Source organism: Oryctolagus cuniculus, chromosome X (assembly GCF_051225735.1).
Source record: "Oryctolagus cuniculus isolate XC-2025 breed Fujian yellow rabbit chromosome X, ASM5122573v1, whole genome shotgun sequence".
NCBI lineage: Eukaryota > Metazoa > Chordata > Mammalia > Lagomorpha > Leporidae > Oryctolagus > Oryctolagus cuniculus.
In genome coordinates this window covers 97598654-97616577 of record NC_142888.1, presented here as the reverse complement: position 1 = coordinate 97616577, position 17924 = coordinate 97598654, and the positions used below count along the sequence as shown (strand labels likewise).

General features: G+C 41.1%; 1 protein-coding gene across 13 annotated transcripts in view; it reads left to right on the top strand.

Annotated features, from left to right (window-relative positions):
• TMEM255A (transmembrane protein 255A) overlaps positions 1-17924 on the top strand; it is a 67962-nt gene that overhangs the window by 21615 nt on the left and 28423 nt on the right. For 3 of the 13 annotated variants that reach the window (XM_002720402.6, XM_089324572.1, XM_089324571.1), the window contains 3 exons: positions 3121-3210; positions 9382-9450; positions 11411-11499. The exons of 1 other annotated variant lie outside the window; for it this stretch is intronic. In XM_002720402.6, the coding sequence (XP_002720448.1) occupies positions 3121-3210; positions 9382-9450; positions 11411-11499 (248 nt within the window). Of the gene's footprint in view, positions 1-3120; positions 3211-9381; positions 9451-10949; positions 11022-11410; positions 11500-16195; positions 16335-17924 lie in introns of those variants that run through there. 9 more of the 13 variants (XM_002720401.6, XM_089324570.1, XM_089324568.1 and 6 more) reach the window with 6 other exon arrangements.

Here is a 17924-nt window from a genome sequence, read left to right as displayed (position 1 = left end):
CTGAATTATTGATGACCCTCATATCTATCCTCTCTGATACATAAACTTTTGGGGACATCTTCATAGGGGATTCCTGCCTGTTAGGAGATTACAACCTAAGGGACTTTAATTAAGAGAACAAATATACCTGAGGTACAACAAAGACAAAATAAATTTACAAAGGCAACCTAAAGTGTCTCTATTACCTATAGGTCAAAGCTAACTGTGTTGTAAGGTTGATAGAAATGGTGAACACATGACAGATGGTGCAGTTTAAGAAGTTCTATGTCCTATTGGGGGCCCAGAAAGGCAAGCTGCTGAATTTTCCTATTTCAATCAGAGAAGGCTTCCTCTGAGGAAAGGGCTGACGGCACAAAATGAACTATAAGCATATTGTAGTTTTATAGACTTGTAAATCAAGATGCCTGGTGAGTGGTCAGATGGTGGACTGATTAGGCTTGCCTTGTAGAAGTCTCTGTGGCATCAAAACTTTAATAATGGGGTCTATTTGACAGCAAGTTTAATCAGATAATGTAATAGCTCCAGGAACAGGGAACTCTAACCATATGCTTTCCCCCAGCAATGTGAGGAATCACTCTCAGGGGACTTCTGATAGTTTTCTTCTTCCATTTCACCTGGACTGCCTCCTCCCCTGCCAGTTATGCTTGCACTTTGGGCTTAAATTATTCAAAATAATGATGGAGTTTTAATTGTAATCTGATTATGAGATAGCTAATAATGCCAATTTCATGATGTCGTTCATCCATTATTTAGCAATTCTCTAGTGCTGTGAAGTGAGATTTATGGAGAGAGGTTTCTGAATAACTCCCAAAGGAGACAAGTATTTCCTCCAAGTTTCTTGAAGTGGGAGAACCCTAAGGTGGCCTTTACTTTAACTTCCTTCTTCTTGATATGTAACAGCTTAGTGCCTTGCTGTTTCCTCCAAAAACCTCAAAAAAGAAAAATTCTGATTGCATCCACTTCTGAGATCAACACAGGTAGAAAATGGGCTCAGGTAACACCAATACCTGCCTCTGGAGACACTTTGAAACATGTACCCCCTGACACATTGGCTTGGATTATAGTGTTACCTTTGTAATAGAAGAAAAATTAATTAGGAAAATTTCTGTTACCACTTGAATACGACAGACTGGCTCAAGAATATGTTTTCTTTTTTTTTAACTTTTATTTAATAAATATAAATTTCCGAAGTACAGTTTATGGATTACAGTGGCTTTTTCCCTCCCATAACTTCCCTCCCACCCGCAACCCTCCCATCTCCCGCTCCCTCTCCCATCCCATTCACATCAAGATTCATTTTCAATTATCTTTATATACAGAAGATCAATTTAGCATATATTAAGTAAAGATTTCAACAGTTTGCACCCACACAGAAACACAAAGTGTAAAGTACTGTTTGAGTACTAGTTACAGCATTAATTCACATTGTACAACACATTAAGGATAGAGATCCTACATGAGGAGTAAGTGCACAGTGACTCCTGTTGTTGACTTAACAAATTGACACTCTTGTTTATGGCATCAGTAATCACCGTAGGCTCTTGTCATGAGTTGCCAAGGTTATGGAAGCCTTTTGAGTTCGTCGGCTCTGATTTTATTTAGACAAGGTCATAGTCGAAGTGAAAGTTTTCTTCTCCCTTCAGAGAAAGGTACCTCCTTCTTTGATGGCCCGTTCTTTCCACTGGGATCTCACTTGCAGAGATCTTTCATTTAGGTTTTTTTTTTTTTTTTGCCAGAATGTCTTGGCTTTCCATGCCTAAAATACTCTCATGGGCTTTTCAGCCGGATCCGAATGCCTTAAGGGCTGATTCTGAGGCCAGAGTGCTGTTTAGGACATCTGCCATTCTATGAGTGTGCTGTGTATCCCGCTTCCCATGTTGGATCATTCTCTCCTTTTTAATTCTATCAGCTAGTTTTAGCAGATGCTAGTCTTGTTTATTTGATCCCTTTGACTCCCAATCCTATCATTATGATCCATTGTGAACAGAAATTGATCACTTGGACTAGTGAAATGGCATTGGTACATGCCACTTTGATGGGATTGATTTGGAATCCCCAGGCACGTTTCTAACTGTACCATTTGGGGCAAGTCCGATTGAGCATGTGCCAAACTGTACATTTCCTCCCTCTCTTATTCCCACCCGTATATTTAACAAGGATCACTTTCCAGTTAAATTTAAACACCCAAGAATAATTGTGTGTTAATTAAAGAGTTCAACCAATAGGAATGCATTTTCTTACTTGAAAGTTTTCATATATACTATAAAAAGTCCATCAACAGTGTCTTCTATAGTGGCTTTACCAGTTTATATTCCACCAACAGTGGATTTAAGGTACTTACCTTCTTCTCCACATCCTTGCCAGCATTTGTTGTTTGTTGATTTCTGTTTGAAAGCCATTATGAGATAGAAGCAAATAAAAACAAAACAAAGAAACAAAAAGTTTGTGGAAAATGGAAAAAAGAGTCCATCAGTTTCAGAGACTTCAGCCCTTATAAAGTGTTGTGACATTTAAATCTCAATAAATTAAATGTTTTGTTTTTCCAATGATGCAGAAGACCACGTAAGGGTTATGCAGAACCTAAGAATCATTATTGTCTTCTTGGTGTCTACTATGACATAGAGTAACAGTGTGTGGAGGTGGAATGAAAAATCGAATAGGAGTTGGTGGGCACTAGGCCTTTCCATAGATGATATGAAGACCCTAACCACAATACTTTCTGTCACTGTGCCTCCATTTTCACATAAATAAAATAGAGGATTGGACTATATGATGTCAAAGATCCAATATTTTTTTCTGAGTCTGAGGATGGTAGAACATCGCAGTCAAGTTCCTCCATGGACAGTGTACTGGTTACCAGTAAGCTACTTCTTCATTTAGTGCTCACAGAATTTCTCACTTGCCCTGAAAATGTAAAAAGTGTCTCAGTTGTCCCTTGTCTTCCTCTCCTGCCTAGCCTCTTCCCCCCAGCACTTACCCTGCATGACTGAAAAGAGCATCCCCATGGGGTATCAAGCTAGAGTTTTTTATTTGGCTGGCAGTCTCTTGGGGATTACCTAGCTTCCAGAAGCAGCAGGAATAGAAGGTTAACAGACACTTGTGTTTTTTTCCCCCTTGCAGCTGGTGGCTTCTATTGTGTTTATCAGCTTTGGTGTTATTGCAGCTTTTTGTTGTGCCATAGTTGATGGAGTCTTTGCTGCCAGACACATTGTAAGTATTTTCAGTCCTGGGTTTAGAGAAAATGCACAGCCAATCTTCATTGAATGTGTGTTGAATATTCAGCACTGTGCTAAATGCTGTGAGGGGGTACACACAAGGGAGAAGACATAATCCCTTTTCTTAATGAGTTGACAGTCAAGATGATAATGAGGGCACTGATGGATATACAGGCATCTGGAGAACTGGGTCTAAGCTGCGGGTACAAACTCCAAGTGTCATAGTGTTCTGTCTTGAGCTCCAAAGGTCAAGGGAGCTTCTTAGTGGTGGTAGGGTTAGAGATAGACCTTTGACACATGGCTAAGATGTGGAAAGGCAAAGGCAACGCTACTGGGGCCAGGGGAATTGTTTGGAACTAGTATTGGGAATGAGGCATTGGGGTTGAAAGGGCAAGAGAACAGCAGGAAGCCACAACTTCCTGAGAGTCTTAAAGGTTTCAGTGGCTGACCTTCCCTTCAACAGCAACAACAACAGACCATGAGGACAAAGTCACATTTTCTAACATCTCAAACTTTGCTGTTCCTGTAACAGTGGTAGAAGAGTATCGATCTCATTGAGGGTCTGGTTACATGATTGGAGGTTGGGAGAAGCTTCCGGTCAGACCCCAGTCATGCAGTTCAGATGTCAAATGCTTCCTGCTCTGGAGAAACTATACCTTGAGTAAGGGCCATTTTACTCTGGAAACCTAAAGCTGTGTTTCTCTGGGGAAGCCTGGTACTAAGGATTACTACTTGGTTCTCTTTAGGAATACTCATAGCTCTTTTAGTGCCTTATATTTCATATTATTCCACATGGCTTTCCCAGGGATGACTTCTCAATTAAACATGGTAAACACAGTGCCTAGGACCCATAGTTCTTTCAGGGTCAATAAAAATGTTATAATTTATTTTATTTATTTATTTTTTTTTGACAGGCAGAGTTAGACAGTGAGAGAGAGAGAGAGAGAGTTACAGAGAGTGAGAGAGAAACAGAGAGAAAGGTCTTCCTTCCGTTGGTTCACTCCCCTAATGGCCTCTACGGTCAGCGTTGTGCTGATCCGAAGCCAGGAGCCAGGTGCTTCTCCTGGTCTCCCACGTGGGTGCAGGGACCCAAGCACTTGGGCCATCCTCCACTGCACTCCCGGGCCACAGCAGAGAGCTGGACTGGAAAAGGAGCAACCGTGACTAGTACCTGGCGCTCCAACCGGGACTAGAACCCGGTGTGCCAGCGCCGCAGGTGGAGGATTAGCCAAGTAAGCCATGGCGCAGCCTATAATTTATTTTTAGATAAGAAGAAAACTGGTTAACTTTAGGTTGAAAAGAGTCTTAGCATATAATATAAATATATTTATTTTTATACCAATGAAGTTATACAATAACTTAAAATATATGTAATTTTCATTTTTTTTTTTTACTGGAAGAAAGGCCTGCAAAGGCAAAAGAGCTTAGGGCCCAGTAAACTCATAATACAGTCCTGATCTGGTCCACAAACCACAATCAAGGTTATTGTGTGATCCACAATAACTTACTGAACCCCAACACAACAAACACAAAGGCTCATTTTTTTCAATTGAGCCAGTATTGAAAATGAAAATATGTCATAAACTAGTCAGAAATTAAATTTTCTAAAATAATTGATTTAGAGCAAAATTACACTAACAGAATTTTCTGTGGATCAAATTACATTTTATTCCATTTTATTCACTGGGTAATTGTTAAGATCACCATGAGGGAATGTCATGGATATGGTGGGATGTTGGTTAGGATGATTTGAGATATTATTATTTCAATTTCAACTCATTCTTGGACCTTCCTCCGACACAGAAGAGGCATAGTCCCTTGTTTGCCAAGATTACAGGGATTCAAATGGTCAATATTATAACTGAGGCTATCTTTGAAGTGGCATCTCAGGAAATAATTTCTGGGCAGGGGAAAAAATAAGAGGTAGAAGAGAAAAGATCTTGGCCTTATTTTATTTCAGGGCCATCAATATAAATGTAGACTCTTCTATCAGAACTATACCTTTTGGGTTTAGCTGAGAGCAGCCATCTTTTTCTTAAAATTTTCCCTCTTAAAAAGGCAACTGACAAGTCAATAACTTTAAACATCCATGATTATTGTTGTTTTTGTATATTACCCTTTGAGTATATAACTATTATTGTAGCATGGTTGCAGTCAATCATGGTATGTATGTTATTTTGTATTAACAAGACAATACTTTGTATTAACAGTACAATACTTTCTTGTTTTTGTACCATGCATTTAGCTTTTCAGTGTGTTTTCACATCTATTATCTCATTTGAGACCCACTGCAATACTGAGAGATATATAGGGCAGGCATTATTATCCCCATTTGACAAAAGATATTCACTCTGAGGCAGTCCCCATGGCAACATGGGCCCAGTGGCTAAGAAACCTGAAGTAGACTTCGATGGCATCATGAGCTAAAATGGCTTCCTTCCTTTCCCTTCCTTCATCCATTCCCAATGCTTTTCAAAAGCAGATTTACTGAGATATAGTTCACATCTTGCACATGTCACCTACTTACAATGTATAATTCAATTATTTTTAGTGTATTCATATTTATGTACAACCACAATATTTATGAACACCACAATCAAATTGAGAAAATTTTCATCACCTCAAAAAGAATTCCTCTACCTTTCACTATTGCTTCTCTATCCCCTTATCCACCAGCCCTAAGCAAACACTAATCTACTTTCTTTTTTAGAGCTATCCCTATTCTAGAGGCATTTTATATTAATGGAATTGTAATATATTCTTATGAGATTGACTTTTTTACATAGTATAAGGTTTAAACAAATTGCAGCATGTGTCAGTAATTTATTTCTTTTTATGGTCCTATAGATGAGCAACATTTTGTTTGTCCATTTACTAGTTAATGGCTATTTGGATTATTTCCACCTTTTGACTATTATGAATAATGCTGCTATAAACATTTGTGTACAAGTCTGCACAGACATCTGTTTCCATTTTCATTTCTTTCCCTTTAGGTGTAGGATTTCTGGGTTATATAGTAACTATGTTTAATTGAGGAACTTCCAGACTGGTTTTCAAAGTACCTGTACTATTTTATATTCCCACTGGCAGTGTATGAGGGTTCTGATTTTTCTATCCTTGCCAACTGTCATTATTATCAGATTTTTTTATTCTACCTATCCTAGTGGGTATGAAGCAGTAGTTCACTACTGGCTTTGATTTGCATTTCCCTGATTCTCCTATTGTTTGTTTCTTTGCTTTTTATCATTGGTCTCATTCAAAATCAATGGGTAAAGACCCAAATTCTATTTACTTGGAGTTTCTTATAATGATCACCTATTTTACTCTGAGTCCATGGCCTCTGTACCACCTGCAGGTAGTGACTTGCAATATAATATTTGATATAAGGGTTTGGGTTTAAGGCTAGATAACTGTTTAAGAAAATATTTCTGCCTACATTATACCTTCCCTAAGACATCTGCCAGTCTTCGATGACACTCAAGGGGTTTTGAAGAAGGAGGCTTTGTTAATCTATGATGATATCTCTTGGCCAATTTAAATGAAAGATACATTTGGACCCTAGCACAGATGTGGTGGGTTGGAGCTAGACTGCCCTGTTGTTAATATTTTGTCCTTTTCCTTTGATTTGAGTGAATCTGTATGTCCTTTCAAGACCTGCCTTCCCATGCATCCCTTTCACATTTGTCCTATTCTCTCTCTCTCTCTCTCTCTCTCCTTGTTTCCTTTCTTTCCCTTCTCCTTACTATAGCCTTTAACTAGCTGTGAAATTCAGTTTACCTTCTTATGTCAGTTTCTGGTGAATATAATAGCAACCTACATTTCAGATTTAGTATTAGAATGAAATTAAATAATGGATTCATACTATTTGTTGAACTCTTTACTTAGTTTAGGGTTAATCTTATGAATATAAAGTAAACTGAAAGTAGATCATTGTAAAAATTAAGAAAGGGAATAGGAGAGGAAGGAGGAGGAAAGGAGGGAGCATGGGTGGGAGGGAGGGTAGGGTGGGAAGTATCACTATGTTCCTAAGTTTGTATACATGAAATTTGTATATCTTAAATAAAATTTAAAAAAGGGATATGAACATACCCTGAGAGAGGCCTGGTACAAAGTAGACGCTCAACATAAAACAATTTCTCTTTGCACCCCTTCACTGCATATCTGGTGGCCCTTGCATTTAAATAGGTTGACGAGCTCTAACTGAATGATCTTTTCTTATCTCCCAATTGCCTGTTATTGTTCCTTTGCTGGGGCCCGAGTGAAGAGTAGCAGCCAGAAGCAACAACCAGACAACCCTCACACATATCTTTCTTCATTTAGGGCAGTTGGTGGCTCAGTGTTTTTTGCAAAATCAGGTCAGGAGGGCTTTGATCAAGCCACCTCTTTAGCAGGATAAAAATGACTTCTGCCATTACCCAAACTTGGAAAATAACCTCTGCCAGGTGTTAGTGTAAAACCCTCATTCCTTTCGAGGCTAAACTATCTGGGTAATGTACCTTCAGGACATTGAGAAGTCAGAAGGTTCACATAGAAGTAGCTGATGCAAAGTCCTAGGTCTTTGGTGGAGCAGCTGGCTAGAAGGCAGGAAGCACTTGGGTGCCAAATACAGGAGGTGCCAGATTACTTGTGTGGGAAAAAGCAGCCACCAGGATTATTGGCAATGGCAAGAGAAGTGGAGACAGAAGGGAGGGAGGCAACAGATTCCCTTTGCCTGGGTACTTACGCCAAACCTCTAGGGTCAGTTTGCATAAACTGCTGTCCTGTCCTAATTTCCCTTTGGTAGAAGCCTCTACCACTGTGAAATTTAGTGTTTTCCCTGAAAGTGAACTCTAATCCCCTGTCTCAAAGCTTCTGTTGCAGGACAATGCTTGTGGACAGGGACAGTGAGCAAAGTGAGAATTACTGAAAGTGAGAAATCTCCTGCCACAGCAGTCAGGAAGGGATGCCAAGGGAAGAGGTGCCAAAGAAGCTTGACAGTACTATCTCTCTTATACACAAAGTGACTCTCTCTGATGGGGCCCCTTTCTGAAAACTGGATCCAGATTTAGCCACTCATGAGGAGTAGAATAACAACCAATCAGGAAACAGGGATAACAACCAATCAGGGGTTTAGGATAACAACCAGAGAGCTAGGATAACAACCAATCAGATAATAACCAGAGAGCTGGGATAACAACCAATCAGATTATTAGGATAATAAATCAATCAGAGGGAACTGAAATTTTATGCTAATGAAGTATGCTATATGAACGAATCAGATAACTAACCTTGGAGTAGCCTTTTTTGCACAGAAGTGGGCAGAGTTCTCAATCAGGTCCTTTTTTGCAAACTCAACAACATCTGAAGATTACACTGTATATGCTTTCCCAGTCTCTCCCTCCCTCAGAGATCCTCAAGAGTTAGCATCATGTGTTTTTTCTTCACTATCCAGGGGCCCCTGGGATCCCTGTCACTTCCAGGCATCCCTGGATTGTGTCTGTTCTACCCCAATCCCAAAACCTGAGAGCAGGAATAGATTCTCACCAGAAATCTAGCTAAGCCAATTGGGTAAATCAACTGTCCTAGAGCCCCACGTTAGGTTTCTGGGCTTTGGTAGTACTTTTGGAGTGTGGTGGCATTATCTAATCCATGTAATTGAGTGAAAATGGCTTGTAGTTCAGTTGAGTTGATATCTATAGCTGTCTCAGCAGCTGCCAACCCTCCAGGGGCTGGCTTCCTGAGCTCTTTCTCTTAAAAAAGCTGGGAAATGACAACACAAGTCAGTCAGTCCTAGTGCTGTCCTACAGCTGTGCTTCCTCCATTTGGGTGTGTAATGTGACAGTGACATGGAGGTTTGAATTTTGTTCCCTGGTGACTGAAAGAAGACAATGACTAAAAATAAGAAGAAACCAGAGAGCAAATTTCAAGAAACTTGTTTCTGAATTGATTTCTTAATTTCTAATTCACCAATAGCCCAGTAGAAAACAGTTATTAGAATATTTTTGTGTGATCATTACATTCTCAGGCTCCCTAAATGGGTAACTTTCAGAAGTTAACCCAACCCATTGCCTATTCCAGGGTGTGTGTGTGTGTGTGTGTGTGTTCAAACCTTTTATTACCAAGGAGAGCTCTTGCTGTTTTATTTTCCAAACCCCAAATCCCTTTGGTTTGGTGTTTTCCTTTCCAGGATCTGAAGCCACTGTATGCTAACCGGTGCCACTATGTCCCCAAGACATCCCAGAAAGAAGCTGAGGAAGTGAGTCAGAATGTGACTGCATGTCTTTAACTTCTGAGAAAGTCTCTTGTTCTGCCTGAAATCACCTTTCTTTTACCCTTTTTGTGATCCTAAGAGGCTTATTGTTATGCATCTGTAGCTGATTTGTTCAGTGGGTCAGAACACAGTGCTAATGAGGCCATGGTGATAGGTTGGAGCCTCATGAAGCATAATCAAATTTACTTTGTTCTGTGGCCACAGGCTGCATCTCTAACAACAACCAGCAACCCCTCAGTATGTGGCTTTCATCTCAAGAGAGACAGATGAGAATATAGAGACCATAGGTCATCCCCTCCCCATTTCTGTGGATGCTGGTTCAGTTGCCTGGACTAAGGAGGCCTGACTTCCACACATAAGGAGGGGTCTGGAGGCAGAAAGAGTAATTGAGAAGCCTTGTCCACAGCAAGGCACTAGGAAGGCCTGGGCTGTTAGCCTTGACCCTCTCATCACACCCTCAGGAGGCCTGCCTAATAGGAGGGTTCTTCAAAATGTTCATAGGAAATGCATAGTATGAAAAAATTATGCATGAATTTTAATTTTGGGCACCCAAAGAAACTGAACTTCTGTGAACTTTTGAAGCACCTGGTAATGCTTGAATACATCTTTCCTGTCCCATGTGCCTCTCCTTGTGCTCTGTGTCACCTCAGGCAGAACTAGAGGCAATGAACAATGAGGTGAAGCATGACTCCAGGTACTTTTAGAAGAGCTTTCATTTCAGAACACAATAATCCCTTCCAATCCAGGGATCGCTTCATATGAAACTCTACTTATGCTTCCAGGAACTTTGACACTTTGTTATGCTATTGTCCTCCAATTGAAGCCAGTTGCCCCAAGATTGTTTAAGAAAATTATAAATGTGATTTGAACAAGAGAAGGAAGGCATGTGGATATAAACTGGCCACTGCATTGCAACAAACTTTAGGAGCCATTTTACATAAAATATAATGTGAGTGGTGCCATTGGAGTTAGGCGGAGTGATGGTCCTGCTCCCAAGGCATCATAGTAAAGGCTTTTATTATGGTTCTGTTATCTGCTTGCTTCATTTTTTCTTTGACAAACCACAAATTGACCATTTTCCAACTATTTTCAGGTTAGAAGGGAGGACTAGAAATAGGAAATGTGTTAACAGCTCCTCAGAAAGGCACTGAACACTTGGATGAAGGATACAGTATTAAAAATTGTCCATTTCCTATAAATACTCCCTATAACAAAGAAAACAAATCGATGAGCACTCTATTGCATCCATATTGCAGGAGAGAGCCTGGAAAATTTCTTTCAAATAAGAGATGGTAAATGGAATTTTTTTTCAGTTTTAAGAATTTTTTTTTGGCAAATTCAAAATGTGTTAAATGTCATTGTGTTCTCTTGATTTTGTCATGATAGCTTTCTTGCATTAATTTGATGGGTATAAAATATGAATAATGACTTCCATAGGTTCACTTGTAACACTGGTCCCCCTAATCCTATTTTTCCTATATAAGGTCATAAGTTCCTCAACAAAAAATTCTCCTTCCGCGAGGGTTATGAGGAACCTTACCCAGACAGCTAGAGAGGTACTATCGTACTTCAGAGTGCATGTGATGACCCCTCTGTCTTCCTTCCCACCTGATCCTCTTTCCTCCTATACCCTGATTTCCTCTCCTCTTGAATCTTCATTTCCTACCACCAATTGTTCTTCTGTCTGTCCTTCCATCTGTCCTTCTTCCTCTCCATCACCACCCTTAAGGGATGGGGCACTGAGGGCTGGGGCTGGGGCTGGACACAAGCCTCATAGACAAGTTTGGCTAGCTGCCTGCCCAGCCCCATCCCTTTCATACGTTGGTGCGTCCATTTCACAGCCATCCTTACCATTTTCATCAGTCACTAACTTGCATTTCCAACCCCAGAGGGCCCTGCTTCCCATGCAATGCCAGCTCATTGCTTCACTGTTGTGTACTCTCAGGTGAACTGTCCACACCTCAGCCGTGGGTTCTGCACACCTCGCATCCGGGGCAACACCTGCTTCTGCTGTGACCTCTACAACTGTGGCAAGTAAGTGTTGAGCCCCAGGCATAGTTCAACTACAGTGTGCATTAGAAGGGCTGAGAATGGGGAAGAGTGCATGGTGGGGATCAGAGAATTAGAAGACACTAGGCTGTCAATAGATTTCAGCTAACAGGCTTTACCTACCTTCTCTGTACCAGGCATCATGCAAGGTACTTTCAGATATTTGATCTCATATAATTCTTACCTATGGAGTATGTAGAACTATCCCATTTTACAGATGAGGAGACTACTAATCTTAGGTCACACAGATCTTGAAAATGGTAAAAGTCGGATTCAAACCCAGCTCTGTGTGTGTCCAACTTCAACAGCACTCAACAAATAGTTATCTGATCCTATTGTAGACACTGAAGATTCAGTGCCAAACAGAGCAAAAGTCCTTTTACCCCTTTGGGCTTATGCTCCAGTAAGAGAGATATAAATGCACAAATATATAACATCATGCAAAGTGGTGATCAGAGCTGTGAAGAATGAAACAGGAGAAGTGGATAGATTGTGATGAGTTGGTATATGCGTATGCATGTACTAAGTTAGATAGAGTAGCCAGGGAAGGCCTCTATGAGGAGGTAAGGTTTGTGCAGAAACTTGAATGAGATGAGAGAGCAACCCAAGTGTTTCAAGCAGAAGGAACAGCAAGTACAGCAGGTTTGGTGATAGTTCTACACTTATTCTGGCTCTCTGCCTTCTAATTCCCATTTACTTAAAAAAATTTAGGTGCTTAGAATACAGATGTTGCCAGTGAGGAGTTTCCTAGACTAACGGAGAAGACAAATCTGAGCAATTGGTTGCAATATAGTGTGATAAGTACATTGATGATTTGTGGATATAGTGGGAACCCTGGCATCCCAAATAAATGAAAGACAGAGCTTGCTGGAGTACAGATCAGCGTGAAGAAGAGGTCATATAGGAACTAAGACTTAAAGGATAAGTAGAGAATTATGAGACAAATTACAAGGGGGTAGAGAGAGGGAGGCTGTTCTTGACATTTGTCAGGAGGTCGGAAGTAGAGATAATTATAGAAGTTGTGGTAGGAGATGAGGGCAGAGCTGTAGTCAGAGGTCAGATGACAGCGATCCCTTTGGCCACAGGAACAACTCCAGACTTGATCCTGTGGGAAGTTGGCAAGCATTGAATTAGATAGCATAGAAGATGGGCTTGAACAGTAAGAGACCAGAGCAGTTAGGAGGCCACTGCAATAGTTCAGGCCACGGAGAATGGAACTTGGATTAAGTTGGTTTGGTGATAATAGAAATCTGGGAATATTTTTTAAGGGCAACTTAGAAGGTGGAATCCACAGGGATGTGTGAGTAGGTGATGCAGAACATGTCCATGCACATATTTTCTTCAGAATCTGAGGGAGTGTATAAGGAGAAGGGCTGGATGGAGCTAGATTTAGAGGTGTCAGAGGAATGAATACACATCCCTTACTGTTGCAGGCCAGTACTGACAGGCTGTAGGCAGAGAAGGAGGAGAACTCACAGGGGCCATTTATCTTTTTTGCTCCCATCAATCTCATTTCATTGACATGTGTGGCAGTGGAGTAAGAGAAACTTAAAAGACTCAAATGAGGTTTAGGGATTATCTGAATGGCTCAATTATTCATGTTGTAATAATAACTAACACTTATAAAGGACTTACTTAGTGGCAATGATTAAGAGCTTGCTATAATTGTACTGCCTGAGCCCATCCTTCCAAAAATGATCAAAGGAAAATAAAATAGGCCTTATAAGAATTGAGATTATTTTTCTCTCTTACCTCTTGCTTCCCTTTATCCCTAACTCCCTCCCCTTTTGTGTCCATCCCTCCCCCTTTCTCTCCTCCTTCTTTTGACCTTCCTGTTTCCATCTTTCTCCCTTCTCTGGCCTGCTCCCCTTTCTTTTTCCATTCCATGGCCTCCTGGGGCTGGGAAGTAGTGGGAGCCCAGCCTGCAATCTTGAGCTGCAGACAGGGGCCCCACTGAGAAGACTGAGAAGCAATCCCTTGCAGACACATCTTTCTTTCTTTCTGTGATAGGTGTGTTTCTAGAAAAGGTTTAAATACACAAAATCCTTCTTTAAATTCCATTTAGCTGAGCACTCAGGTGATTTTTTGTAAGGGCTTAAGCACAGTTTATCTTCATGTTAATATGAACTTCATAATAACTGACTTTCTTACTTTTTAAAAGAGGGTTATACCAGTATTGTCTTTCATGAAGAAATTTTATAAGGAACTGTGCTAAACTATGAGCTCCCTAAGGGCAGGAAACAAGACTTAATTTTATCGATATCCCTGAGTTCTAGCATAGGGCTGGGCATGAGTAGAGAGCTGATGAAAAGGGAGTGACATTTGTTGAAAAGAAAAAAAAGAAGAAATCCCTTTTCACCAGGAAAATAAACTATTAGACAAGGTTACTGAAAGGGGTCCTGGGAACACTTCTTTTAAAGATCCAAGCCTGAAAATAGATCTCACCTACCCAATGCCTGGAGGCCAGTCTCAGGCATTTCTTCCCCTCTCCCAAGGCTGTGGTACTAACAATTCAAGGCCAAAGCCAGCAGAAAGACTTGCTTAGCTTTTTTTCCAGGAGACAGTCCAACCAGGTATAATCTCAGACTATGAGACTGAAGAGAGGATGCTCCCACAACACAGGGAAAAGTTGTTCTTTGACCTGGGATATTTTCCAGCCAGAGCCAGAGCCAGAGCCAGGGCCAGAGCCAGAGCCCTAGACCCAAGGTCTAAATATAGCTAGCAATAAGCATTCTGAGGCTTAGAGACTTTCATTTTGTCAAGCGCATGTTTGCTTTCCTCACACGAAGCCTAATTTTAATCAATTCCTAGCTCTTCCAGTCCATTTCCTGGAAAGGAGGCCAAGAAAAAAAGTGGGAACAAAAACATCAGGTAGTGATTTGCACAGTGCTACAGAGACAGAGTTTCTACCGTTCTTTCGAACCCACAGATCTTCTTTGACGTCATGGGTGATGAGGTTTTAATACCAAACATAAATTATTCCATTTAGCCTTGTGCAAGAAGGTGGCTTTCTCTAGAACACAGCTCCTTAGCAGCGGCCTTTCAGAGTACTTTGGGTGTTCATGTATTCACTCATCTTTGGAGAAGTTATGTCAACATCACAGGTTTTAAGTGTGTAACCTAAAGGAACTGAAAGGAAATGGAGTGCTTTGTGAATTGCTCCATTTGGTAATAAAAGGAAAGAAGATGGTTCACTTCTATTCATTCCTTCCCTTGACAAACTTTTGTGAAACTCCTACCATGTGCCAAGCACTGTTCTGAAAGGATATGTGTTGATGAAACATAGCTTTACACTTAAGGGACTTGAGTTACCAAAGGGATTACAGGGAGAGGAACTTAAATGGGTGTATACAATATATGTGGCAAGAAATACACAGAGGCTGCCCATGAACACTGCCTGCCCACCAAGAATTGGTTAATGGCACCAGGCCCCTATCAAAGAGAAGAATGACCTTCTGCCATCTCCAAGATCTGCTGCCTCCTACTTTGTTAAGTGGTTACTGAAACACAGAGAGGCTGTCTGATTCTCTAGGCCCACCCAGCAAGTTGGGAGCAAGGGGATGCAAGGTCATATTGAGTAGTCAATATCATAATCAATGTAATGATCTGTCTTTGTGCTCAGTTACTCATTTACTAAGAATCTGTTCATAACCTTTAATATTTCTAGGCAGTGAAGAAGACACACAAAACATTTAAGAGGTGACCATTGCCCTCAAGAGGTTAGAATATCAAGAGATAGCCTGTTGGCCATAGCCTTGATAGAGATAGCCTGTTGGCATTGCCTTAATTATAGCTTCAGCATCAAGCATAGTACTAGGCACTGTTTAGGCTCTAAATACATATTGGATTCAGTGAGTAATTGAATGATTTGCATATACAAAGTACCAAGAGGAATAGACTGTTGGGGGCTGTGGGAAAAAGCTAATGAATGGTACTGGAGTCCTTAGAGAAAGCATCTGAGGCTTTGCACAGTGGGACAGATTAGGGCAGGCAGAGAACAGAAAGCAGTCCCTCCTGTGCAGGGGGGAAATTCCAAGCAAATGTTTGGACTAAGCTCAAGCATGGCCCGTTTGGGGCTTCTGAGGAGTCCAATCTGGCTGGAGCGTGGACTTTATTTTGGGGTGAGATTGTAGCATACCAAAGAATTTGTACCCTTTTTTCTAAAGGCACTGGGGAGCCATGGAGGGGTTTTGATTAAATGAATGATATAGTCTATAAAGTATTTTATGAAGAGAAAACAATAATAGGGCCTATCAAGAGGGCCTTGCAGTCATGAAGGCATGAGGATGGGAGCAGTGGGAATGCAAGAGATGCAATTTCAGAGGACTCTGCCCAGAGCTGAACCAAGTGGAATTATGAATCTAAAACTGAAGCAAATCACTTTAATTTGCTAACCCCTGGACCATATCTAAGTATTAACTTCTTTGTTGCATGGTTCAGTTAAAAACAATAAATAGTTGCTGAAACCATTCAAACCGATACCAAAACATATTCCCTAAAATTACTGAATATTTTTAAGTGAACTACTAAACCTATCTCCCATGTTGTGGTCTGTTACTTTAAAATATTAATGCCTTTATTTTTTTTAAGATTTATCTATTTATCTGAAAGTCAGAGTTACACAGAGAGAAGGAGAGGCAGAAAGAGAGAGAGGTCTTTCATCTTCTGGTCCACTCCCCAGATGGCTGTAACAGCTGGAGCTATATCGATTCGAAGCCAGGATCCAGGAGCTTCCTCTGGGTCTCCCACATGGATGCAGGGGCCCAAAGACTGCTTTCCCAGACCACAGCAGAGAGCCGGATCAGAAGTGGAACAGCTGGGACTTGAACCGGTGTCCATATGGGATGCTGGCACCGCAGGTGGCGGCTCCACCCGCTACGCCACAGTGCCAACCCCTTATTGCCTTTAAAAACAAGATGCATCCGCTGGCTCACTCCTGAAATGGCCGCAACAGCCGGAGCTGGGCCGATCCAAAGCCAGGAGCCAGGAGCCTCCTCCGGGTCTCCCATGCAGGTGCAAGGGCCCAAGGACTTGGGCCACCTTCTACTGCTTTCCCAAGCCACGTGGGAGACCCGGAGGAGGCTCCTGGCTCCTGGCTTTGGATCGGCCCAGCTCCGGCTGTTGCGGCCATTTCAGGAGTGAGCCAGCGGATGGAAGACCTTTCTCTCTGTCTCTCCCTCTCATTGTCTGTAACTCCACCTCTCAAATAAATAAATAAATAAATAAAATCTTTTAAAAAATTATCAAACCTAGAGTTTGTGCTACTGTATGAATAACACCATTACTGGCTTCGTCCAGCTTGTGTTAATTTCACAAAACAAGGTGTGTGGTCTCAAGTGTTTCTAGGTTATGGTTTTCATAAAGGGTGGTGGAATTGTGTTGGTAAGGTTGGGAGAGAAAGATGAGGTTTGCTGAGGATTTTTTCATTAAATATCAATCAATTGTAACTAGCCTTTAAACAATTCTCATCTCCCAGACTACCCAATGTTTGCAAATATTGAAGCTGATCTTTTGTAAAAATGCTGAAATTGTACAGTGTTTGTGAAAGAAAGAGCTCTCCTGCTAAAGAGAAAAAAAAAAGATGCAAAGGTTTGAATTGTGTTGCCAGAGGCTCGCTCTTGGAAGGTATAGATCTAGCTACATTTTATTATGTGTTGGAGTACTGCTTCCATGCATACTCTCATGAAATCTCCTGTGCTCAGAGAAACTAAGAAGGTTACTGATGGTCAGACAGCAAATAAGTGACAGAGATATTATTTGAATACAGTCTGACTCCAGCATCTGCTTTAGTATACCGCCTGTCTATAAAAATGCTCCTCAACATACAATGAAGTTACATCCTGATAAACTCATTATAGCTTAAAATATCATAAGTGGAAAATGTATTTAATACCCATAACCTGTTTGCACATCTTAGCTTAATAATACAGAACACTATAGTGTTAGTGGTCTCCCCTGGTGATCACCTGGCTTAGTAGAAGCTGTAGCTGCTGCCCTGCCCAGCATCACGAGAGAAGACCATACTACACAATACCAGCCAGGGAAAAGATCCAAACTCGAAATTCAAATTACACTTCCTACTGAATACATGTACATTTCACACCACTGTAATGTTGAAAAACCATAAGTCAAACTGGTATAAGTTGGAGACTGTAAATGCTATTTGTCCACTCTCAGTGCTTTAGGAGATAGGCAAAAATCATTTGGGAGAACATCAGACACTGCCTCTGAAGCCACTATTCTGTCTCTATGGTCACAAATCTACTCATAGACACAGGCCTGTTCTTTCTAGCTGTGCCTTTTTAGGGCAGTAGGAATCTGTGCATGTTCCCTGCCACATCCCTGGTGCCTAGACAATGCTAACTAGTAGGAGACACTCAAGTGAGTGGACTCTTCAACTCTGTTCCTGA